The sequence below is a fragment of the Zootoca vivipara genome, chromosome 6 (assembly GCF_965207765.1).
Source record: "Zootoca vivipara chromosome 6, rZooViv2.hap1.1, whole genome shotgun sequence".
NCBI lineage: Eukaryota > Metazoa > Chordata > Lepidosauria > Squamata > Lacertidae > Zootoca > Zootoca vivipara.
Genome location: NC_142589.1, coordinates 78,113,176 through 78,139,181, shown reverse-complemented (window position 1 = coordinate 78,139,181; position 26,006 = coordinate 78,113,176). Strand labels below are relative to the sequence as shown.

General features: G+C 50.7%; 1 protein-coding gene across 3 annotated transcripts; it reads left to right on the top strand.

Moving 5' to 3' along the window:
- Window positions 1-732: 732 nt before the first annotated feature.
- FBXO46 (F-box protein 46) lies at window positions 733-18,918 on the top strand. 3 transcript variants are annotated; one of them, XM_035119091.3, is made up of 3 exons: window positions 733-833; window positions 7,172-7,254; window positions 16,644-18,918. In XM_035119091.3, exon 3 carries the CDS (start codon window positions 16,733-16,735, stop codon window positions 18,746-18,748), a length of 2,016 nt encoding a protein of 671 aa, XP_034974982.2. In that variant the 5' UTR covers window positions 733-833; window positions 7,172-7,254; window positions 16,644-16,732; the 3' UTR covers window positions 18,749-18,918. The 3 variants fall into 3 exon arrangements, with proteins under 3 accessions (XP_034974982.2, XP_060131542.1, XP_034974985.2); XM_060275559.2 differs by having other exon boundaries at window positions 733-844; XM_035119094.3 differs by lacking the exon at window positions 7,172-7,254 and having other exon boundaries at window positions 746-833.
- Window positions 18,919-26,006: the final 7,088 nt, after the last annotated feature.

The window sequence follows — 26,006 nt, the reverse complement described above, 5'->3', positions numbered from 1 at the left end:
GTTCAAGAACCAAGGTTCCACTGCATAGGAATTAATTTATCCATCCATCCATTGATGGCAGAAAAATTGGTTTGACTTTTGCTTGCCCAACTCCCCATGGGACTCTGAGCCCATGATCGGTCAGAGAAGAATGGATGAAGGCAGGATCCAGTGGGAAGCAAGGCAGATATTTATTTTTCTGTTGCAACAGAGTTCCCTCCCCTCCTTCCAAGGGGGGGGGGTGGGGAGACCCTGCACAAAAGTGTGCAGGAGCCTTTAAAGACTTTTGAGATTGCCCAACCCCCTTAGCCAGAGACCACCCCAAAATCATCATACATACATTATAGGAGGCAGTCTACAGCAGAAATCCTGTCTGCCAGGATACCTGATAATGGTCGCTGGTTGCATTATGTAACTGGTCATTTAGATGTGTGTGCATTTATGAATATTTATTCTATATTTGAGACTTTAGAATTCTTATAACACCATCAAATAACCAACCCAAATTTGTCCCATTTTGGGAGGGAAAGAGAGCGCCACGTGCTCAGAGGAACTCAGAACTGAAGTCCGGGGGGTGGGACCTTTCATAATGGACAGGGACTACAATTCCCAGACACACCCCCTCTGCAGAACTCCAGGCTAAGAGGAAAGGGCGGCGGACAATTAGAGAAGACTACACTTCCCAGGATCCTTTGCGGCAGCGATTAGCGGGAGGGGAGAGGGGCGGAGCCAAAGTCTGGCGCGGAAGCGGGCGCTCGACACGCAAGGGCGCTCGACGCATGCGCGGCGACCAACCCGGAAGTCAGAGGACCTGCTGGTGTAAGGAAGGCACCTGAGGTTGTCTACCTGGCCAGGTGTGTGGAGGGTAAGGGGTGAGAGGGGCAGGAAGCGTGGAGGGCCAGGAATGGGGCGGTGGGGAAAGAGGTTATCAAGCCAGGTGAAATGAGTTGGTGGGATTTGGGAAATATATTTGGGGTGGGGAGTAGAAATAGGGTTGCCACATTTTTCTTACTAGTCCTGCGCCTCTGCTTTTTCTTTTATTTTCTTTTTAAAAAAGAAATTGGTGCCAGATAAGCAGAGTTGAGCAGCCGAGGCTTTTCCTGGCAGGGTAACATGGAGGAGATGTTGCCCCGCTTCCACGTGGTGTGTGGCAGGTTGCTGGTGTCAAAGGCACAGGAGCAAGTAGAACTGAAATGAGGGGAAAGGTGGCAGCCCTCCTAGAGGGAGGAGAGGGAGCCAGCCCCCAGTTCATGTGGGGCATGCCTAAGCTGTTGCAATGTTGTGGTCGTTGTTTCAGCAGGGTTTTTTTCTCTTTGTGGGTCGGGATGGGGCTTCTGCAGTGGGGGGTTGACTTTTGATGGGAGAGAGAGAGGAATAGGAAAAGGGTGGCGGGGGGGGGGGAAGAGCTGCAAGCTCTGGACAAGGAAGTAGAAAGGAGGCAGAGGGAACGCATATCAGTTTTTTCACTGGTTGTAAATCAAACACGAAGGCACACTGCGCATGTGTTGCCACGATAGTTTCTCTTGGGTACAATCTTACCCTTCGATGCTAAGGAAATGGCTGGGCCCAGTTGGGAACAGACGCAACTGAAGTCTCAGAACCCAGCTTCTGGAGGAGATCAGTTCTGATCTCGACTAGATTATATGCCAGGAGTGAGCAGGTGGTGGTGGGTCCAATCTGGCACACTTGAAAAAAGGTATCATGGAATTGCAGAGTTGGGAGGGGCCTTGAGGGCTGTCTGGTCCAACCCCCTGCAATGCAATGATTTTTTTTGCCCAACGTGGGGCTTGAACCCACAGCCCTGAGGTTGAGAGCCGCATGCTCCAGTGACTGAGCCATCATGTTGCCAATCCAATAACAAGAAAGGTGTGTGGAATAAATAGTTGCCGTAGCTAAGCCACACGGAGACAAGAGAAATACGTGGCGGTGGTGGTGGAATACCCCCCCCCCCCGAAGCCAAAAACTAGTTGCCCTTGCCTAAGGTGGAAACAAAATCCCAGCCCCTCATCCACTCTACTTAATCCATCATCTCCCCTTCCAGTATATCAGGAATTTTGTCTCTTGAACCTTCTTTAGTGCCTCTGGGCTTCACTTCTGCCTGTGATGTGTTGCGAGCGCTGGGCTTTATTTGTTTCCCTCCCCTGTTTTTATTTATTTGTTGCTTTTCTGTATCACTTTCTTTTCCAGGGAATTCGAGATAGCTTGCATGGTCCCCACTGATCCCCACAACAACAACCCAGTGAGACAGGTTTGGGCGGGGGGGGGGGGGCAGTGACTGGCAGAGAGAAGCAGGGACAAGGTCTTCCCCAGAGAGCATCACATGGCCATTTGGGGATTTGAACCCTGGTGTGCTCAGAGAGAGTTGACAGACTCTCTGCTGCATCATTGCGAAAGATGATTGGCACCTTGGAGCAGAGCACATTGAAAATACTTTAAAAGGCGCACTCGTGAGTCAGGTTGTCTGACAATGCCCGGGAGCGTTCAGTTTTGCGGCCCGTGCAGTTATCACCTTCTCTTGCGCAACTGCAGCAGTTTTGCAGCCTCTAAAGTTTTCCCGGCTCCCTCCCTCTCTCTCTTTGCGTTGGCGAGTTACACAGGTTAATTACATGGTTGCGGGTGAAGCGCTTGACAGCTAGATTTACTTTCAAACATTGCGCTTGGCGAGGAGCCAGAAGCAGTGCAGTGCCTTGTTTACAGACGGGTAATACTTAACCTTTAGCGTTTGTAAGGCTGTGAGCCTTTCTCGGCTCTGAGCCTCCTGCAGGCTGTCCTTTTGCAAAATGTTGGACGTAGAGCAGCAAGTGCCCTTGCTGCTTTTGAGAGCTGCGGTTGCAATCCCACACTCACTTTGTTCCAGGTAGAAATGTATAAAACTGAATTGTAAGCATGCAAACTGGGATGCCTCCAGTTTCACTCTTACCTTGGCTATGAATATCCGAGATCATTTTAAAGCAACTTTCCCTGTTAGAAGGGGATGGTGGGAATTGTAATCCAAAACATCTGAGCTACATGTGGACTATGTTGGCAAAAGCTTCCTCAAGGTAGGCTGCTGTTTTTGCCATTATGTGATAAGAGCAGCCTATCTTACATGGCTGTTCCAAAGATTATTCCAGCGATATATATCTTTTCAGTCAACACATCAAAAAAATTCATGGCAGTCATGGTGTTTTGGTGTGTTCCACATCCCTGTTTCCTTCTCCAACTGAAACCAAAACAGTTCTAAGAAAGGAACTGAAACTGACAGTTCTAAGAAAGGAACAACAACTAAAAGACTCTCCCAATACACCACTGATCTTTGGAACTCACTGCCACAGAGATATAGTGGGGGCAAAAGCATGTTGGCTAAAAAGATGAGACACATCGGGAAACAATATTGAAGTACCGTAGCTCTTGCAAAATCTTCATGTAGACAGAAAAACACCAAGTTAGTGTTAGTGGCAACCATATTGTGAAGTGGAGCAGAGGCACCAAATCACATTTCAATGAACAAAATGAGAAGGGTTCAATAGGAGGCGGTAGCAAAGCTTTCAGGAAGGTGGGTGGCCCCAATTCAATACTGTTATTGTTGAGCTGAGTGCCCCCCCCCCCAAGAAATAGCTGAGGGTATTTTAAGAGCATCTGTTGTAGTTAGCTTTGTATCTCAGCTACAAACAGGCCAGTCATAATCTGACTAGGGCCTTGGAGTAAAGGTAAAGGTAAAGGGACCCCTGACCATTAGGTCCAGTCGTGACCGACTCTGGGGTTGCGCGCTCATCTCGCATTATTGGCCGAAGGAGCCGGCGTATAGCTTCCAGGTCATGTGGCCAGCATGACAAAGCCGCTTCTGGCAAACCAGAGCAGCACATGGAAACGCCGTTTACCTTCCCGCTGTAGCGGTTCCTATTTATCTACTTGCACTTTGACGTGCTTTCGAACTGCTAGGTTGGCAGGAGCTAGGACCAAGCAACAGGAGCTCACCCCGTTACAGGGATTCGAACCGCCGACCTTCTGATCAGCAAGCCCTAGGCTCAGTGGTTTAACCACAGCGCCACCTGGGTCCCTAGGGCCTTGGAGACCAGAGTTCAAATCCTGACTAAGCCATGAAGCTCACTGGGTGACTTGGGCCAGTCACTGCCTCTCAGCCTAACCTCCAGGATTGTTGTGAGGTTAAATAATATGAGCAACACTGATAGCAAAATTTATTACCTGCCCTTCACCAGCAGGTCCGAGGGCGGAAAATGCAGTATTAAAAACAGTTAAAGCAAATTGCATTCACAGGAACAAGGGGAGAATCCTATATGCCATCTTTTATGTCCTTGGAGAAAAGGAGCAATATAAATGTAATAAGATTTGTGCTTTTGGGGTGATTACCTAGGACAGGGCAGGGGGTCCATTTAATTGTTTAAAATCCAGCAGCTGGAACCAAAGGAAGTGTCCAGAAATAAAGGATTTTTGTGTGGAGTAGTAATCGCTTGTCATCTGAAACACTACAATGTATTGTTTTTCTGCTGTTTGAATCCAAAACAGCCACCAAGCCTTGGATCTTGTGCATAATACAACCACTAGAATCTTGAAAGCTAAAACAAACAAACAAAAGTTCAGGCACAGGGATATTTCTTTAATAGGCCTTAACCTTGTGTAGGGTTGTGTGTTTTCAAATGGGCATGAGAGCTAGACACAGGTGCCCTTCCAAGCTTCCTCCAAGAAGCTGGCAGACTCTGTTCTTTTCAGTGTAATATCCAGTATCCCAAACAGGACTGTATTTATTGCGTCAGTTTGGGGAGCTGGGAGATGCAATAGGGGCTTGCTCTGTCCACGCCGTGCATGGACCTGGTATTGCAGTATCTCTGAGTGACAGTGTGGCGCAGTGGTTAGAGTGTCGTACTGTGGCCTGCGAAGCCAGGGTTCAAATCCCCCGCTTGGCTGTGAAGCTCACTGAGAGAGACTTTGGGCCAGTCGCTGCATCTCTCAGCCTAGCCTATCTTACAGGGTTGTTGTGGGGATTAAACAGGGAGGGGGATAACCATGGAGCTCCTTGGGTAAATTTTTTGATTTAAATGCAATAAGTAAATAACCCAGGGATGGGGGTGGAGTGGGGTGAGACAACCCCCTCTTCATTGGAGCTGGCATAGCTGCCTGTCCATAGTCAGTGGCAGACCTCGAGGTCCCAAATTCCCACAACACCTCTCACCTTCTGTTCTGCATCATACTAGCGCCACCCGAGGCTCCGCACCCCAGGGTGACCGAAGTGGCCTCTGCCAAAGTGGAGGCAGAAAATCACAACCTTTCTGTGCCTTTCTGCTCATAGCTCTGCACTTTTGGAATGTCCCCTTTCCCACCCAGGGATAAAATGTTTCTTTCTTTCTTTCTTTTTTTACAAATGATTCTTTATTATTTAAAATTACAATTTAACAAACACACACACACACACACACACACACACAAACAAACGCAAAATTACAATTTAACAAACACACACACACACAAACAAACAAACGCAAAAATAAACAATCGTAATGTGAATAAATCATAGCAAATATACATTTCTCCTGTTTCTTTAGCTTTACTTACATACTTCCTGTCCTTCTCATTATACAATGTTTTGCTTCCTTTGTTCCACAGGTTTATATTTTGTGTTGTCTTTTCTTTCCATCTATTTTTTATTCTTGACAAGCTTATCTTTTGCAAACATCATTCTATTTCTGCTAGCAAAGAGTTGTTTGGAAAATACAATTTTAAGTACCTTTTGTATATAACCGATTCTCTTGCTACCTTTTGTGTTGATAAACCTCTTACGGAGTCAGTCAGCTTTGCCAGTTGCAAATATTCCAACATTAGCATTTGCCAATCTGAAATTGTTGGTAGATTTTCGTTTTTCCAGTTTCTTGCCACTAAAATTCTAGCGGCTGTCAATCCATACATTAATAGAGTTCTTATTTCTTTCTTTATCTCTGGTGGTAATATTTCCGGCCTTTTTTTAAGCGTTGTTTTAAATAGTTTTTTTTAATAGTTTTTTTAGTTCCTCATAGAGAGAAGGTTTCTTGGTCTGCCAACGATCTTGCACAGCTTAATTTGAAAATTAAGTAGTAGGGCATCCGCTTTGCATTCAGAGGGGGTCCCTAGGTTGTCCCTCGGTCTCCAGTTAGGGCTGGGAGACATCGTTGCTGAAACCCTGGAGAGGTGCTGCCTGCCAGTGCTGAAATAGATGGGCTAGTGACCTACCAGTGTTCCTGGAGCAATGATGCTGAGGATCAAGGGAATATAGGAGACATATAGGCTTTGTTTTGTCGGTGTTGAGAAACTCTGCATGTACCCAGCGGCACTCTTCCTGCTGTTGTTTCACAGCCCCTTGCCAAACCTGGCATTTAAAAGAAAATATGAGAACATATTTTCAGTTACAATCGCAAAGAGGAGAACACCCTCAGCACCTGATTTTAGTCTTTTCTTTTAAATGTGGGGTTTAGCAATGGGTCGTGAGTGCTCCTGAGTATATACAGAGTTTCCCATCAGCGACAACTCCCCTCCCTGACATCCTGAGACCTTTGGGCTCAAGAACTTATTTATTTATCCTAGATTTGTATTCTTTCCAATGTTTTGGGCAGGCTTGGGAATTATCGCTGCTCCCTTGGAGTTCCCTTCTTGTTTTTCCTCCTGCTTTCCATTCGCACTTTCTAGACGGTCCCTTGCAGGGAGTGGGGATTTAAACACACACACACACACACACACACACACACACACACAAAACAAACCCGGGTAGGCTGAGACACTGCTGTCATCCATATATGGGCATGCCCCAAACTCGGCCCTCCGATTGGCCGCCAGGCGCCATGCATATGCCTGTCAACAAATGGCTGAGCCTGGCGGATGGTGCGGAGGGGGGGCAGGAGGGAGAGTTGCAATCTGATGGATTAAAGGTCCCTATTGTATTGCAAGGGGGGCATGTAGGGGCCGGTGGAATGAGCCTGCTGGCCCTTTAAGGGAGCAGTAACACACACATACAGAGCAGGGGGGGGAGCTTTGCTTGCTTGCAAAATCCCAATACTGTATCTCTCCCTGCTTTTCTTTTTTTTCTTTTTACAAACTGATCCTTCCCCCTTTTCTAAGCAGTGTTTGCACACACAAAAAAAAAGGGGGGGGGAGGGAGAAAAGGGAAGAAAAACATCCTTTGCAACCTGTGGATCTGTTTTATTTTATTTCATGCTGGTTTTTCCAGGCCCCAAAGCAGGGATGTAGGTTTCAGCGGAGGCCTTCTCCAGATCACACCCACTCCTGCCACCCCAGGCTTGGGAGTAACAGGTAAGAACCCTGGGAGATTGCGTGCGGTTGTTGCTTTTCCCCGCTCTTGGGGTGCAGATGGCTTCTTAAGCTGAGATCGGAGAGGGACTCTTGGCCTGGCGAGGCTTCCCCGCCCCCCTTTCCCCCAAAATGCATGGCTTTTTCTCTCTCTTCTTTGCAAAGGGGGAAGAGCTGTGTTGTTGGTAGCAGCATTGGCGCTGGGGTGCAAGGGGTGCAGAACTACACCCTGGGCGCCCTGGGCGAGTTAACACCTTTGCGTGGGTGGTGTTGTCGATGCTGGGGTCTCCCACCCACCCCAAACACATCGGGGACTTTTCCTGCAAGGGCATTGTTCCCTTTGTAGACTCCACAAGCGCTTGCTCCCCTCCCTTATTATTATTTTAGTAAAAGGATCAGGGCCCTGGCAGAGCTAGGTCCCAGGAGCCACGGGGGGGGGGGGGAGAGATGGTACCCAAGTTTGTCTTCATGGTCCCAGACTCCCCAGAGGGTTCTGCACGGGTGGGTGGCCAGGAAAGCGGGTGGCACCTCTCGCACTTGTTGACTCTGGTGGGCTTCCTCTTGCGATCCCCTCGAAGGCAGCGCTCGCTAACCTGGGGTCCTGCTGCCCACCTTTTCCCCACGTGGACGTCCCCAGGATTTGGATGACTTTGCAAGAGGGCAGGCTGCGGGCCCTCAGTGGGGAGAGGCAGATGTAGAAGATAACCTCCATTTGCCTTAAGAAAAGGGGGGGGGGTGTCAGTCTGCTATTTCGGCTATCAGTGAGGCAGCACCCTTACGCTTCAGAAGTAGAAGCCAGCCTTGGGCAGACTGCCAGTTTGGCGACACTTGGCAGGTGGGACGGCAACTTGACTGGTGGTTGGGGGCCACCTTGGAAGTGGGGGGTCTGTGTCTACCTGTCTGTAGTTATTTCACATGACTCCATTCATTCCCTACTGAACTGTTGGGTGCAATTGTTCCAAGCAGTGTTAGAAACTCAGATGCATAAGCTAATCACCAACTGGCACCTTAAACCTAAGTTATAGTAGTCACAACAGAATGTCTAGGCACCATTGTTCATTTCATTTATATATACTGATCTATCTATCTACCTTATATATCAAAGCGGTTTCCAAACATTAAAACATCCTAGAACAAAACAAATTCAAGCTTCTAGGAAAATATTTCAGATCCTTCTCTAAGTGACATTTTGCTTCCTCCGTATTTATTTACCTGCTTAATTTATATAGCTGTCCCGTAGCAGAAGAGCTGTGGGAAGCCAGGGTGGTGTACTGGTTAGAGTGTCAGGCTAAGACCTGGGAGATCAGGGTTCAAATCCCCACTCAGGAAGCTACCTTGGAGTCAGTCACAGCCTCTTAGCCTACCTCACAGGGTCGCCGTGGGGATTAAATGGGGTGTGTGTGTGTGTGAACCATGTACCCCTTGGAGAAAAGGGTGGGATGTAAATGCAGTGAATAAGCTCTTCTGCTTACCTGCTCAAGAAAGCCGGAGGGCCCAGCCAGATGGAGATGTCTGTTGCCAACCTGGCAGCCAGAGATCGCCACATGGCCCCATTGGACCCGTGCCAGTTGCAAAACATGCCTGGCACCTGCCTAATTTCTAACACTGATGTTGTTTGGGCTTTGCGCATAATTCACTCTCCCCGCTAAAGCCTATTTCGCAAGGGGTCAAACTGTAGCTATGGGAGATATCCCCAAACAGAAAAGGCTTCTGCATAAGTGGCCAGTGCTCCTTTTCCCCATGTGGGGGAAACGAAATCCATTTGAGAAGTTTGTTATTAACAGTGCGCCTTAACCAATAATGTGCAATATATTAGTAACACTACATTAGCCAAGTGGTTAAAGGGTTAGTCGATGTCCTGGAATACCAGGGTTCAAATCCCCACTTGGCCACGCAGCTCATCGGCTGACCTTGGGCCAGTCATGGCACCTCTCAGCTTAACCTACCTCGCAGGGTTGTGGTGAGGATTTAATACGGAAATAGAGAATTGTATACTCCGCCTTGAGCTCCGTGGAGCGAACCAGGTGTGTGATAAATGCAATGAGTAAACAAATAATCAAGCAACAAGTGGATGCCTAGTGCAAAGGCAATGTTAGAACAACTTGAGAGATGCAATTTTTTTAGCTTTGCCAGTAAAATATGCATGCTAAATGATATTGCTCTCTAAGGTAGGGATAGGGATCCTGTGGATCAGGGGCCAGATGTGGCCCTCCATGCCTCTCTGAACTCTCTGCAGGCAGCATTCCTCAGCGCCTTGCTTTGCACCCCAAGTGTTTCTTGCTTGGCTAAAAAGTTGCCCTTGAACTCTGACCGTTCCTCCTGCTTGCAAGTGGGGGGATGATGATGAAGTGGGGTGTGGGAGCGTCTGCAGAAACTAACTCACTTTACGAAGGTGAAATTTGCATCTGTTGCTCTGCCCCCTTGGGCCCCCTTCCCCGCATCCTCTTTGGACCCTTGGAAGGCCACCGCAAAGGGTGTGCTGCCCTTGGGTGGGAAAAGGTGCCCCTTGCCCTGGATGGTGGGGCAATAGAAAATGCTCTGGTACCAGTTGACTTCTGCAGATTATCTGCATAGGAATGCTTTTTTGGGGGGGGGGCATCCAATGTCCCTGGCGATGGGGGACCCTGGTTGATGGAATGTGGGCGGGAGGGAACTCCTCTGCAAAAACTCTGGAGAAGTCTTGCATCTGCTTGCTTTCCCTGATGTGTCCATTTTCTGTGCACATATAACATTTTGTGTGTGTCGGGAAGCATTCAGCTATGAGATGCCTCCCCCCCCAAAAATAATAATAATCCTGCAGTCTGGAATGGTCCAGCTACTTTGAGAAGTAGAATTTTGTTTGTCATATGCAGCTGAGGATGCTTTCCACAAGCCTGGCCTTCCAGGTACCTACCGTGTTTCCCCTTTTTTAAGACACCGTCTTATAACTTTTTTTCCTCAAAAAAACACACGGTGTCTTATTTTCAGGGGATGTCTTATTTTTTTAATTATGTTTTTATGGTACCTCAAGGCCTCCTTGGCCGGGCCGGGCCGAGGGCTCGGGGTGCTGCTGGGTGCTCTGCATGGTGCTGCTGGGTGCTCTGCGCGGCGCTGCAGCAGCAGCAGGTTCCAGGCACCGAGGCGACAGGTCGCTGGCTCTTTGCTCTGCCCAGCGCTGCCGGGCGCTCGGCGCTGCGGAGCGCTCCGCCCTGCAGCCGCCGATTCCAGCGGCGGGGCGGCAGGTCTCCTCAGCCAGGCCAGGAAGAGGCCAGGCCGCTGGCTCGGCGTTCCGCCCGCTACAGGGCGCTCCGAGCACTCGGCCTCCTTGGCCCAGGCCTCCTCAGCTGGGCAAAAAAAGAGAAAGAGGCTTGGCCGCTGGCTCGGTGCTCCGCTCTGCAGCCGCGGCAGGCCGATCCTATGCGGAGCGAACCTTCATCTGCCCGCGCTTCAGCATGCGGGACCCGGGAGACGCTGCAGCGGGGAGAAGAGGCAGCGGTGGCAAAGGGGGAGGGGGAGGAGGCGGTGGAGGGCTCGGTGCTCCGGCTTCGCCTCCTTTCCTCGGTGGTGGTTTCGGAAGAGGGAGCGGGGGAGGGCGAATGCGGCAGGCGCGCAAAAACTAAACTAACTAAAACAACAACAGGGGGATGAAGAGCGTGCGGGGTGGCAGCAGTGGCGGAGGTGGCGATAGCGAGGCTGGCCACCCTCAGGAGCGCTATCCAGGGCTGTCTTAGGTATGGCTTATTTTCGGGGTGTGGCTTATATTTCTCAAATGCTTGAAAATCCTGCTACGTCTTATATTATGACTACGTCTTAAAAAGGGGGAAACACGGTATTACACATACCCAAGGCCTAGGGCAAGGGACCCAGGTGGCGCTGTGGGATAAACCACAGAGTCTAGGGCTTGCTGATCAGAAGGTCGGCAGTTCGAATCCCTGCAACGGGGTGAGCTCCCGTTGCTCGGTCCCAGCTCCTGCCCACCTAGCAGTTCGAAAGCACATCAAAGTGCAAGTAGATAAATAGGGATCGCTCCAGCAGGAAGGTAAACGGCGTTTCCGTGCGCTGCTCTGGTTTGCCAGAAGCAGCTTTGTCATGCTGGCCACATGACCCGGAAGCTGTCTGCGGACAAACGCCGGCTCCCTCGGCCTATAGAGCGAGATGAGCGCCGCAACCCCAGAGTTAGACACGACTGGACCTGATGGTCAGGGGCCCCTTTACCTTTAAGGCCTAGGGCAGGCTTCCTCAACCTCAGCCCTCCAGATGTTTTTGGCCTACAACTCCCATGATCCCTAGCTAGCAGAACCAGTGGTCAGGGATGCTGGGAATTGTAGTCTCAAAACATCTGGAGGGCCGAGGTTGAGGAAGCCTGGCCTAGGGATTTCCAATATTAGCATCCTACTCGGGTGCAATTTTGCCTGCCTGGTTTCTCCTCTGGAATCACTGTTACTCCATAAGTGTGGCCGGTGCCACCAAAAAGCTTAGGAGGAAGGGAAAAGTGATAGATGGTCTTGGAGGAACCTGCAGGCTCCGAGCTGACAGGCCCCTCCTATTCTCAAAGTGCCTTTAGGGACTGCAGAGATCAGTCTTCACCTACCTGGCTCTCCTGAGCAGTGCTGACCGAGCCTCGCAGGAGTTCTCATTCAAAACATACAGAGGGCACCAGGTTGGGGGTAAACATCTCACATGGATAAACATTGTTGCTTTTGACCTCTGTGGCCATTGCACCCATCCCCGTCCTCATGTCAGACCTATTTGCATGAGCAGCAACCACCTCCGTGTGCCAAAAGCTCAGAAGCAAAAGGGATTGAGAATTAAAGTGAATAGGGCTGGTCAATGTATTGATATATTGTCCAAAACCAGTTTGAAGTCCATAACGTAATAATGGTTTCATAGCTTTTGATCTGGCAATATTATCATCACAAATCATGTGTGTTAGGGCTGGGCGATATATCGTCCCAAACCGGTTTCAAGTCCATATCATGATACTGGTTTCATAACTTTTGACCAGGCATTATATTGCGAATCGTGATGTGTTTGTGTGTGCTATGTAAAAATCACAATGTGGGAAAAGCCGTGAAGCCAGCCAAGGCCTCTCCGCAGCTTTGGTACCTCTGGTTGCGGGTGGGATCTGTTCCAGAAATCTGGCCGGATCCTGAGGTTTTCACAACCAGAGGATCGCTTCTGCGCATGTGCGCGCATCAAAACCTGGCAAAATACTTCCGGGTTTGCCGTGCGCGCATCCCGAAGTTTACGTGACCAGAGGGTTTCGTAAACGGAGGTACTTTATCACAATGTTTAGCTGGTGATATATCGAGATGTTGAAAACCAGATCTCAGCCAGCTCTAAATGTGGACATAACAGAGATGGGCAACAGCCATTGCAGCTGCTCCAGAAGCATTCCTGATATTTGCAGGTTGGTTTGCTAGTCTTGTGGGTACCATCCTCCAGATGTTTTGGACTAGAGTTCCCATCACCCTGGACCATTGCCCTGCTCACTGGGACACATCTGGCGTTAGTTGCCCCTGTGCTAGTCTGGCACCACTCTTCTTTTCCTGAAAAAAGCACTTGCAAGTTGGCAAAGAGGAGTGTGGATCCACTTTTCGAATTTGGTTTGTCCCTCCTCTCATAGAATCATTGGAAGAGACCAAGGGCCTTCCAGTCCAACCCCCCTGCCAAGCAGGGAAACACCATCAAAGCATTCCTGACAGATGCCTGTCAAGCCTCCGCTTAAAGACCTCCAAGGAAGGAGACTCCACCACACTCCTTGGCAGCAAATTCCACTGTCTAACAGCTCTTACTGTCAGGAAGTTCTTCCTAATGTTTAGGTGGAATTGTCTTTCTTGTCGTTTGAATCCATTGCTCCGTGTCCGCCTCTCTAGAGCAGCAGAAAACAACCTTTCTGCCTCCTCTATATGGCATCCTTTAATATATTTGAACATGGCTATCATATCACCCCTTCACCTTCTCTTCCCCAGGCTAAACATACCCCCAGCTCACTAAGCTGTTCCTCATAAGGCATTGTTTCCAGGCCTTTTACCATTTTGGTTGCCCTCCTCTGGACACGTTCCAGCTTGTCAGTATCCTTCTTGAACTGTGGTGCCCAGAACTGGACACAGTACTCCAGGTGAGGTCTGACCAGAGCAGAATACAGTGGTACTATTACTTCTTTTGATCTAGATGCTATACTCCTATTGATGCAGCCCAGAATTGCATTGGCTTTTTAGCTGCTGCGTCACACTGTTGACTCATGTCAAGTTTGTGGTCTACCAAGACTCCTAGATCCTTTGCACATGTACTGCTCTCAAGCCAGGTGTCACCCATCCTGTACTTTACATTTCTCCCTGTTAAAATTCATCTTGTTTGCTTGGGCCCAGTTCTCTAATCTGTTAAGGTCATTTTGAAGTGTGATCCTGTCCTCTGGGGTATTAGCCACCCCTCCCAATTTGGTGTCATCTGCAAACTTGCTCAGGATGCCCTCAAGCCCATCATCCAAGTCATTGATAAAGATGTTGAATAAGACTGGGCTCAAGACAGAACCCTGTGGCACCCCACTAGTCACTTCTCTCCAGGATGAAGAGGAGCCATTGATGAGCACCCTTTGGGTTCGGTCAGTCAGCCAGTTACAAATCCACTGCTCTCCTTCAGTTAACTGGGTGAAGAAGAGCAAATTATTTTTTAAAAAAATTAAGACTGGGGTGGGGGCACTCTGCACGAAGCTTTGTACTTTTCTCTTTGCAAATGAATCTGTCACTCCTGACTCTCTGGGCAAGGGGATGATTGTGAGCCTTAATACGAGAACCCAGAGGCCTTTAATCCTGTTTCATGCTTCTGATCGTTCCGGTGTTGGGAGGCAGCCCCAACCCACACGAGGTGGGTGGCCAGGGTGAGCTTGCTCTACGATCCTCGGTTAAAAGCTCCGGCAGGGTTTCGAAGAAAGAAGGAAATAACTAATATGAGCCCGTGTCTGCAACCTTGCATCTCTGGGGCTGGGAGACCCACCCTGCTATCATTGGCAAATTTCCCAGGCGGGCACTGACAACATATTTTTATTTTGATTTGGTTGCTTATTGCATTTCTATCCCATCTTCTCCTCTGGTAAGCTCAAGGTGCCATGCATGGCAGAAGTGCCAATCGTCCCCCAAAGTTTGGGGGAGCCCTGCCCTAGCCCACCGCTTTCTCAAAGCGTTTGTGCGACGCTTGTTGATTTCCGATGCGACTGTTATGGCAGCGAGCTGCTCTGAGCTCAGCATTCATTGTTGGGAAAGTGTAAAGCGAATGTGAAAATTTAAAATGCCCCACCGAAGAAGGCAGGCAGTAACAGGGGGCAACTTTCCTGAAGCACTGAACTGTTGTCCTTGCCTCTGCCGTAGAGCCTCTTTGCCCCATAGCTCCTGCCCAGACAGCTGCCCCTTCAGCTGCCTCCTCCTCCTCCCCACCCAGCCAGCCCCATCTGTGCCCCAGCGGCTGCCTCTGTCCTGCCCTTTACAACACTGTAATAGGATCCGTAATCTTGTCAAGCTCCCCTTCTTCCCTTGTAAGCCTCGAGTAAATTATGCAGCAGGAGGCCCACGCAGAACCTCAGCTGGCCAGCCAGAGAGCAGGCTCTCAGGGGCCTGCGTTGCCCACAGCTGGTCAGACTGTGGGGTGCGGGTGGGGAAGCAGGTGAGGAAGCTAGGGGCAAAGGTGGGGGGGGGGCTCAGGGAGTCGCTGGTGTATGAACACAGTGGTTGGAGGGGCTCTGAGAGAACGATGCAGGGCTCCGGTGCCTCCCCCCCCAAACGCTTCTACAACTGCTTCCAGTGCGTCGCCTTTCTTTGCTTCAATCATGAGATCCAGAGACCTGAAACCAAAACGTTGATTTTCAATTTGACGGGGTGAGGGAATGGGCCCCCACAGAACGGGGACTTTTCCGCAGTGGCTCCCCACTTGTGGGATGCTCACCTGGTACCTTCATTATGCACCTTTAGACACCAGTCGAAAAGGTTCCTCTTCAACCCGGCCTTTGGCTGGTTGAGATCCGATGCCCTTTCATAATGTGTCGTGGAAGGGGGATGGGTTATTGGTTTGTTTCTGTTTGTATTTGTATTTCGTATGCTGTGTTTTTTTATATTGCAATTTTATGTCACGAACTGCCCCGAGATCTACGGGTATAGGGCGGTATGCAAATATGATAAATAACAAAATAATAATATTAATAATAATGACCTTTGAGAAATCACCATTTCTAGTGTCACACCCCGTTCTGTGATGGATCTAGGTAGGTAGGTAGGTAGGTAGGTATACTATGGGCCTGAAATACGATGCGTGATTAAAATAACAGTAGGAGGGGGCTCGAGGGGGGGGAAGGGGTGAGACGGAGGGAAACCCAACTACAAAATGGATCACCTTTGGATGGTCACCTCTCATGGGTATCCCTAGTGGCAGGAGGGGGCCTGTGGGGGGGCACGAAGAAGGTGGAAATTGTTGGATAATCTGATTAAAGAGTAAGAATTGAATTTAAGAGTAAGAAACCCGCTATGATTAATATCAGGAAACTATGAAAACCAGGAAGAAGGGATCTGAGGAAGCCACTAAAATAATATTTAACAAAGTAAGAGATTGGAAAATGAGATATTTCAACTGCTTGTTTGTTTTTCCTTTTTGTGTTTTATCTTTTTTTTCCTTTTCCTTTTCCTTTTTTTTTAGAATTTAATGGGATTATATATAAATAGTTGGGGGACTCCAACCCGTATCTCTCCTTATCATCCTAGGGCCTCTTGGTGGCAGGGGGAGGCTCTGGGGGAAGGGAGGGGGGGTGAGGACAAACCCATCTATAAAATGGACTACATTTGACTCTCATCGTCCATGGGATTTCCTTGTGGCAGAAGGTGTCTGGTGGAGGGAGGGAGAGAATGTGGAGGGATATGTTCTGTATGTTTTTGTTTTTTGTGTTATTATATAAAATCAATAAAAATTATTTAAAAAATAAAATAAAATAACAGTAGAATAATAATAGAATTGCAGAGTTGGAAGGGACCTGAGGATCATCTAGTCCAACCCCTGCAATGCAGGCATATGCAGCTATCCTACACAGGGATAGAAATTGCACCCTTGGCATTAGCAGCACCTAACCAATTGAGCTATCCAGGCATGGTGCATTCTTATTACTGTGTCCCACAATTTGGTACTAGGTAAGGAATGCAGCGTGTGGCTAATGTGTGGCTCCTGACATACTACTAAAGGTTGCTCTCTTGCTTTCACACCACAAGGGCTAGAAACCTGATGGTGCCTTTTCAAAACCGGAAAGCTTAATTCCTCTCCCGCCTGCCAGCTCATGACATCCTTGCGCGGAAAGGAAGCCCTGTTGCGCCAATCCTGACCTGTTGCGATTTCAAGGCGGCTGATGTCTCTTCCTCTTTTCTTTTCCTCTCCTCCAGGCACCTCCGAGGCCCCACGAGCTGCCCATCCATGAGCTAGGGGAAAGGAAGGGCTGCCTTCCCCCCTGCCCCCTTGCCATGAGACAGTGATGGATCAGAACACCTTCTCCCACATCCAGCTATGGTGCCCGCGGCCTTTCGGCACCTACTCCCAGAACAAGCAGTGCCCTGGAGGCCAGGTGAAAAAGACCTTTGGGGACTTTGCCTGCAAAGCCAAGGAAGAAGAAGGCGGCGGCGGTGAGGCCTGCTCCGAAAACACTCCCCCTGCCCCGCCGCCTCCACCCCCGCCGCCCCCCACAGTCTCCCCCAACCCCACCCAGGTGGAGGAGGGGCGGGTGCTCTTGGACACGTGGTACGTGATCAAACCGGGAAACACCAAGGAGAAGGTTGCCTTTTTTGTGGCCCATCAGTGTAGCAGCGGCAGCCGAGCCAGCGCCATGAAGGTCAAGGGCAACTGGGGGAGTGACAGCTCCAAGGCCAAGCGGCGGCGGAGGTCCCACGACCCCGGCAAGAGCAAGGCCTGTCCGGTCAAGGCGAAGGACGCCGGCAGCAGCAGCAGCAAGGAAGCCGAGGATGTGTGCCTTTGCCCGGAGTCCCATGCCGAGCCGGCGGCCGGAGACTCCACTGACCTGCTCTCGGTGGCTGAGATGGTGGCCTTGGTGGAGCAGCGCACTGCCCTGGCGTTGCAGAACTACCCCAGGCCGAGCGTGCCGGCCGCGCCGCCGTCCCCCATGGTCTTTGTGTCAGCAGAGCAGGAGGGCGAGGAGAAGAGGGCACCTTCTCCGGGAGGCGGCTCGGACTGGAGCCGGGTGGCGGAGGCCGTGGCCCACTTTGAGTCGCAGCAGCAGCGGGAGCGGAGCGTCCTGCGCCCCAACGGCCTGTGCCGGGAGTCTCCCGAATGCGTGGCCAACTCCCAGCACAGCCCCGGCGAGGTGCGCATCGCCTTCCGCATCTCCAGCAGCCGCGACCCCCGCTCGCCCACAGAGGGCAGCCAGGGTGCCCGCCCCAACTGCATGTTCATGAGCTGCGGAGGGTCGCCCACAGGCAGCGCCGCCCGCGCCAAGGACAAGATCACGTGCGACCTCTACCAGCTCATCAGCCCCTCGCGGGACACGCTCCCCAACAATGTGGACTTCCTGCTGGCCAACGCCTCCCCCAAAGGGCCGGACGGGGTCACCAGCGAGCCCCCGGATGTGGAGATGACCTGCCGGGACAGCCCCAGCGGCTCTGGCAAGCTGGACGCCATTGCGGAGGGCGGCCGGGGAGGCGGGGAGAAGGCGGGAGGCCCCACCGCATCGGTGGCTCGCGACTGCGTCTCCGGCTTCCATGTCGACGTGGTGGTCACCGGGGTGGTGGACCAGTGCGTCTTCTTCGGCAAAGACAGCACCAAGAATATGAAGGAGGAGACGGTCTGCCTGACGGTGGGCTCGCCCACGCAAGAGGGGCTGTGCTCGTCGTGCGATGACCCGCCGCCGGGGCAGCTCTTCTTCCTGCACGCCCAGGTGCCTCGGCAGGAGGATGGCAGGGACATGGACGGCGCTTTTCTGGACCCTGCCAGCGGCGGCGAGGGCGGCCTGGAGAGAGCCGACGGGTCCGGCCTGGAGCCGACGTCCTCGGACACCTCGCTCTGCCGCCTCTACCGCCATGTCTCGCACGACTTCCTTGAGATCCGCTTCAAGATCCAGCGGCTGCTGGAGCCGCGGCAGTACATGCTGCTCCTCCCGGACCATATCATGGTGAAGATCTTCAGCTACTTGCCGACGCAGTCGCTGGCCGCCTTAAAGTGCTCCTGCCACTACTTCAAGTACATCATCGAGGCGTTTGGCGTGCAGGCCACGGACTCGCGCTGGACCCGGGACCCCCTGTACCGCGACGACCCCTGCAAGCAGTGCAAGAAGCACTACGAGAAAGGGGACGTCTCCCTGTGCCGCTGGCACCCCAAGCCCTACCATCACGACCTGCCTTACGGACGCTCCTACTGGATGTGCTGCCGGCGGACGGACAAGGACACGCCCGGCTGCCGGGTGGGACTGCACGACAATAACTGGGTGCAGCCTTGCGACATGCTGAGGGAGAGGGGGGCCCGCAGGGAGGATGGGAGGTGAGGGGCAGAGCCCGGCGGGGACGGGGGGCGGCGAAGAAGATAGAGCGCCTCCCCCTCTTCTCCGCTCTCCTCGGGTGTGCAAGAGGGTGTGGTGTGATTGTGTTTCACAGGATTTTTGTTGTGTTGAGGCTCCCCCCCCCAAAAAAAACAAAGTTGCATTTGGTTGCATTTTCCCGTTTGGGTTTGATTTCTTGCCTGCCCAGTTATAGAAGGGGAGGGGGGAGGGAGAGACAAAAAGCCAGCGTATGGAAAAGTAGAAAATTAAATCTACGTCTAAGGAGGCACAGGGCCCCTCGAAACGAAAAGGGAAATCCTGGGTGGCGGGTATTAAAATGAGCACCAGTCTTCTCTTCCAGCCATTGCAGCTCATCTCCAGGTTTAAGGGAGGGGAAGGGCTAACCTGCAGACCTCCAGGCATTGTCCGACTCCCAACTCCCATCATGCCCTTGGCCCTCTCTGGAGGGCAGCAAGTTTCTGGTCACTGGTGTAGGGAGATGATGTAACAAATTCTCGAGTTGTGTCTGTTCCTGCCCCACCCCCGTTTTTGAAAAATAGGATCTTACCTGAGCTTCCAGACTTCCATTTGCGGATATTTGCTCTGTTGACGTCATGTCGCTGGTGGTACCCATGCGAGGCTCGCAAAACCATTTGTGTCCATCCTTTTGTCAATCGAGGATGCAGCCTCACGGCTGACTGTAAAATCCAGAGGCAAAATGTGCTGTGGTTTCCTGGTGGCATACCTGCACTGTCCTTTTTAAAAACCAGCTTCTCAAACCCTTTAGGGCAGCAGAGGGATGTCCTCTGTGCCCTTGCAAGAACTAATTCCTAGGGAGGGTATTCTGAGGCTGCCCAGAGAGCCCAAATCGGTACTGTTTCCCCATTGCTACGGGAAAACTCTGTTTGTATCTTTAAGGCATGCTCCCCCAACCTAGTACCCGTCGGACATTTTGGACTACAACTCCCATCAGCCGCCGCTGTAGTCCAAAAACAGCTGGAGGGGACCCCTTTTGGAGGAAGACTGCTTTTAAGACACAGCTGTTTCCTTACAATGAATAAACCTTGGCTTCCCTGCTCAGTTGCAGTCTGGGCCCTTTGCTCCTCAAGTCCAGGCATTGGTAAACTTCGGCTCTCCAGATGTTTTGGACTACAATTCCCATCATCCCTGACCACTGGTCCTGTTAGCTAGGGATCATGGGAGTTGTAGGCCAAAACATCTGGAGGGCCAAAGTTTGCCTATGCCTGCTCAAGTTGATGTTAAGAGCAAACAGGACCCTGCTTCCCTGTTTTGAGTGTCAATTTAGGCCAGTGTTTCCCAACCATCTTAGGTTTTGGGACTACAGCTCCCATCATCCCTAGCCAGCAGGACCCAGTGGTCAAGGGTGATGGGAATTGTAGTTCCCACACAGGTCGGAGACCCAAAGCTGTTTTGGGAAACACTGATTTAGACCTCTTGACTTTGGCTGCGGTTCTCCCCCTCCTGCCTGCCGAACCTCCTACAGCCGAACCACCTCTCCTGGGTCTGCCTGTGCCCTTTGCAAACCTGTTGTATTGCAAGGGGAACCTTGTGCCTCTGCTCCTTTAGAAAGAGACCCTCCTTTATCCCCAAATCCCTGCCATTTTGAAACCCTTTCAGACACACTGTGCTCTGGGATCGCATGCAACCCTTCCGGACCCCACAAATCAGACCTCTGTTCTGGTACCTGGCTGCTTGCTCTGTTTGCCACGGGACCTAGGGGGAAGTTGGGAGAACAGCCACAAAATAATCCCGATCCCTTTTTACGAGTTGGAGAGGAATGAAATCGCATCGTTCTAGGAAGAGGGCAAAGGGAGTCTCTGCCAGAAAACCCTCTGCACCCATGTTTGAACCAATCTGAGGGTTCCCTTCACACACACCCCAAAAAAGCCAGGGAACCACTTTAAAAAATGGAGTTACCTTTGTGGCACAGAGGGGGTTCCCAATCCCAGACACCTGCTTGTGAGCTGCAAAAAAACAAAACAGTTGGCACCGAGGAATTTGTTTTAACTGGAATTTCCAACGCAAGATTTGCTAGCGCTAGGGAAAAATGTATAAAGTCTGCCCGCTGAATTGCACTAGCAAGCAAGGGAGCGGTATGTTGCACACGGCATCCTACTGGTTTCCTACCTCCTCCCCAAAGTCACTCGCAAATTGGTTTGCCTAACAGTCTAGCCTAGCAGTGGGGAGGGAAGACAGAACAGGAAGGGCACCACCCCTTGCTCCTGTGGTTTATGTTTGCCTGCAATCCGCTGCATGTCCGATGGCCCCACGGCAGGGTGCTTCCCCCCCCCAAAAAAAAATCAGGAGAGGGTTTCATCGCCCAGACATATCACCTCCGTCTGCCTTTGATGCTCAGTGCATCGTCTTAGGGCTACAAACTCTCATGTTGTCTTAAGGGCTCTGTTCATGACGTCTGGGGCTCCATTGGGTTAGGGGGGGCCTTGTTCTCTGCCAGGGCCCTGGCCAGGTAGGTCAGACCCCCTTCCCTACCAAAGAGAGGGCTACCACCTGACTCTTTACGTGGCCCCATCTTCACCTCCTCCCCAGCCACCATAATGGGGTGGAGCAGAAAACAGAAGACTGCCTGGTCCTCTTTTGAAAGTCTCAGCTGGGCTGTTGGCTCCTGTAAATTTCCCCCAGACTGTCCTCTTCCCAGATTCCATACAGGGCAGTTCTTGCTGCTTTTAACATTTTCACAGGGGAGGCAGTTGCAAGAGCCATCGCTTGTCCCCGGCAGAAGGGAGAAGGTGCAGCTATGAAAATTCTCCTGCGCAGCTCCGCCGCTTTATGGATTTTGTGTCAACCTGGAATCCAAGCAAGCGCTTCTCTGCCCTCCCTAGAGCCATCCATCCTTAAGGGGGGGGGACTCTAAAGAGCCGTTATTCCGCATGCTGTCTTTTAAGAGTGTCACTTCCCCCCACCCTCCAAATATGCACACACACACACACACACACACACACACACACACCCTAACCCAAAAATACACCTGCCCCAAATTTTGGGTGGTTTTTAGCCATCTATCTCATCCTCCCCCCCCCCAAAAAAACCCTTGCTCATTTCTCTCCTCCCTACCAGAACTCTGGGCTCTGTCTGCAGTCTTCCCCAACCTCACACTTCAGTCGAAAAGTCTGCCACCCGCACTGCTCCGCTGGCGAAGTGGAGTGCCTTCCTCATCTCCTCCAGTCCTGTTCACACTGATATTTATATGCTTGTTTGTCTCTGTACATGTGTGACATTTTCAAAAAATGACTGTTGAGTGGAGGGGGAAAAAATTAAACAGGAAAAAAGAGAAAAGAAATAAGGCTTGATTTCTGAAGGTGGTTCTGCGCTCATTTTTATTTGCTGACCAAGAGGTTCATAAGCGAGTCGTTTGGGCTTTCTTTGCACAAACCGTAGATAAATTGCAAAGCCCGATAAGGACTGAGCATGCTCAGGAGCGGCGGAATGTTGAGCGTTGGTTGAAAAGGAAAAAATGGAGAACGAGGGGCAGGGAGGGGCAGAACGAAGTGGGCTGCTTTCATCACACCCATTGTACAGATGGGATAATAGAGGCGGAGGGGGTCATGGCTCACCTACGACTACATAGTGAGTTTGCAGCAGAGAAGAGAATAAAATTGGGACCTGATTAATAGTTGAGCCTCTCTTGCCACCATACTAGAACAGCTCTTTAAAGCCCCAAAGATTTTTTTATTTCCTCTGCAACTGGTTTCACCTGGTGTCCCTAGCACAAGGAATGAAAGGAAAACTAGGTAGTCCTTTTACCTAGCACAGTAGCTAAAATTAATATCTTACTAGCTTTCTCCCTGGAAAAGACCCTGATGTTGGGAAAGATTGAGGGCACAGGAGAAGGGGACGACAGAGGACGAGATGGCTGGACAATGCTCTCGAAGCTACGAACATGAGTTTGACCAAACTGCGGGAGACAGTGGAAGACAGGAGTGCCTGGCGTGCTATGGTCCATGGGGTCACGAAGAGTCGGACACTACTAAACGACTAAACAACAACAACAGCTTTCTTTTTCTTCCTCTTCTCCGCCTCCCACCTCTTGTTTCATGATCACATAGCTCAGTTGGTTAGAGCATGGTGCTAATAACACCAAGGTTTCAGGTTCGATCCCCGTGGCGGACAACTGCGTATTCCTGCATTGCAGTGGGTTAGGCTAGATGATCCTTGGGGTCCCTTCCAACTTTGCAGTCCTATGATGCCAAGATCTAAAGAGGGAGGCAGAGATGAGAACTGAAACTCGGGAGCATTGCTGCCTAGTAGACATCGGTAGCCTTATCCCCTTCCATCAATTTGCCCAGTCCTCCTTTAAAGACATCCAGGTTGATTGCTGCCTCCTGCAGCAGTGAGTTCCACAGTTCAACGACACGCTGCATTAAGACATCCTTTCTGTGCGAAGAAGGAACAGCTGGCAGCTGTCTTCACAGAGGTGTAGGTCCAGCCGCTGTGTGTTTCCCCTCCAGAGGAGACTGCAGTGCAACACGAAACCTGCGAGGACCTGAAAGTACCTCATTTGAATGCCTGCTAGCAACTTTTGGCCTTCATCTTAAAACTTAACAGGTGTAGCAGGTATGGATGCCTTGACAAACACCAACCACCTTGTCTATCCCTGCCCACTCCCATGTTTTGAACATGTAGCCTGGTGGACAGGTCTGGGTGACTCAAAACCTTGCACCCTTGTTTTTTGGACGTTTTGGTCAGCTTAACAAAGGCATTGCCCAATGATGGACAACTTTGGCATTTTCCTTTTGGGCAAACATGGCCACCTTTACGATTCTCTTAGGTAAAACACAGCGCTCCTAATACAAGCAGCGTTTTTTACAAAGCAACCGCAGCCAAATGGAATTGTTCCGAGCAGCTCAGGCAAAACGGGTGTTAAAAGATGTTTTTGGGGTGATGCCAGGGGAGGGTTCTGTTATGTATTAAGTTAACTGCAGTACTCCTCCTGGCCACCGTGGCTGCAGTTCTCACTCAGGTCCATAATGGGTGTTATGTATTAAGTTAGGGTTGCAGTTCTTGCCCTGCCCACTGTGGCTGCAGTTCTCACTCAGGTCCACAACATGCAAATGAAGGATTGAGAGTGCTGTTCACGCGTTTTCAGAAGTGTTCGATGGGACCTTGGGACAATATGTGGGGTCGCCCATATCGTTTAGCCTCGACCCATTAGTTGTGCCCATCAGGATCAAGCCACGACGCGTACCATTCGCTCTTAAGCCGAAGGTCGACGAACAATTGGACAAGCTGGTTGCACAAGGGGTCCTGGAGCCCGTAGAGAAGGCTAAGTGGGAGACTCCCATCGTAACGCCCATCAAGCCTGACGGGTCGGTACGTATCTGTGCGGACTATAAGTGCACGATTAACAAGGCACTTCAACAGCATGCGTACCCCGTCCCTGTCGTTCATCACTTGTTGCACTCGCTGGGGGGGGGGGCAAGGTTTTTTTGCAAAACTCGACCTGGCTCAAGCATACCAACAACTGCCAGTAGATGATGCCACGGCTGAGGCACAGACAATCGTCGCACACCGTGGGGCTTTCTGTTGTCGTCAGTTGCAGTTCGGAGTCAGCATAGCACCGGGAATTTTCCAGAGTTTGATGGAGCGGCTCCTACAGGGTCTGCCTGGCGTCGTTCCCTATTTCAATGACGTGCTCGTCTCGGCGGAGACAATGCAACAGCTTTTTGATCGTCTTAGAGCTGTCCTGACCAGGTTCCAGGAAGCAGGCCTCAAGGTAAAACGAGAGAAATGCCAGATCGCTGTACCACAGGTCGAGTTCCTGGGGTACCTGGTTGACGGCTCCGGCATCCATCCCACAACAACGAAAGTCAAGGCCATCCAGCAGGCTCCCGTACCAAAGAACAAAAAGGACCTTCGGGCTTTCCTAGGCCTTTTGAACTTTTACAACATGTTCCTGCCACATAAGGCGACCGTCGCTCCATCGACTTCTGGACAAAACAGCATCATGGAGGTGGGGCCGCCAGGAGGCTGCGGCATTTGCTGCTGTGAAGAGCCTGTTAACATCACAAAGGATTCCCTCTCCATTAAGAGATGGCAGGGTCATGTAAAAAAGGGGAAGCTTTTAAATGCACTGGTCTGAGAATTCATTTTCATCATTAACAAAACCAAACAGCACACAATTTTCTAGACCTTACGGCTTCAAATATAATGCAACTTGATGGGCAGTGCTGTTAAAAAGTCCATAAAGCAGAGAGGGTGGCTGAATTTGGGCCTAACTAGGCTTGATGTGGGGATGTGAGTGGCGCTGTGGGTTAAACCACAGAGCCTAGGGCTTGCCAATCAGAAGGTCGGCGGTTCGAATCCGAATGGGGTGAGCTCCCGTTGCTTGGTCCCAGCTCCTGCCAACCTAGCAGTTTGAAAGCATGTCAAAGTGCAAGTAGATAAATAAGTACTGCTCCGGCGGGAAGGTAAACGGCATTTCCGTGCGCTGCTCTGGTTCACCAGAAGCGGCTTAGTCATGCTGGTCACATGACCCAGAAGCTGTACGCTGGCTCCCTCGGCCAATAACGGGAGATGAGGGCTGCAACTCCAGAGTCATCCATGACTGGACCTAATGGTCAGGGTTCCCTTTACCCTTTACCTTTTAGGCAATATGTGAGATGGATCTCTGAATTGTTTACAAATGAAAATATCAAATATCTGTGTGGTTCAGTTGTGGTTTTTCTGAAGGTTTTCTGGATCACAGCAGATGTGGAGGAGAAATTCAACTAACTCTTTCTGTATAATTATTGTATTTGTTTAAAAACCAACATAATATTGGGTTTTTTCTTTTTTTAAAAAAAAATTAACTCTTTCCTCTCCTGCCTGCTGTCAGAGGAAAAACCCACTTCTGAAGGCAATCTTTGCATTGGGAGTAAATCCCCACATTTGTGCCAGTTGAGTGGGGGGGAATTCCCCCACCCCCTGCACAAACAAACACTTGGGTCTTCCTCAGGACGCAGCAGAGGAGATAATAGGTAAAATTATCTAGGTATAATATAAAAGAATGTAGCATAAACACCGACAACTGGGAAACACTGGCCTGCGAGTGCTTCAGTTGGAGAACAGCCTTTACCAAAGGTGTAATGGGCTTTTAAGACACTCGAACTCAGGACGAAAGGGAGAAACATGCTAAGAGGAAGGCACGCTTGGCAAGTCCACACCGTGATCAACCCCCACCTGGGAACCAATGTCCTCACTGTGGAAGGACGTGTAGGTCCAGAATTGGCCTCCACAGTCACTTACG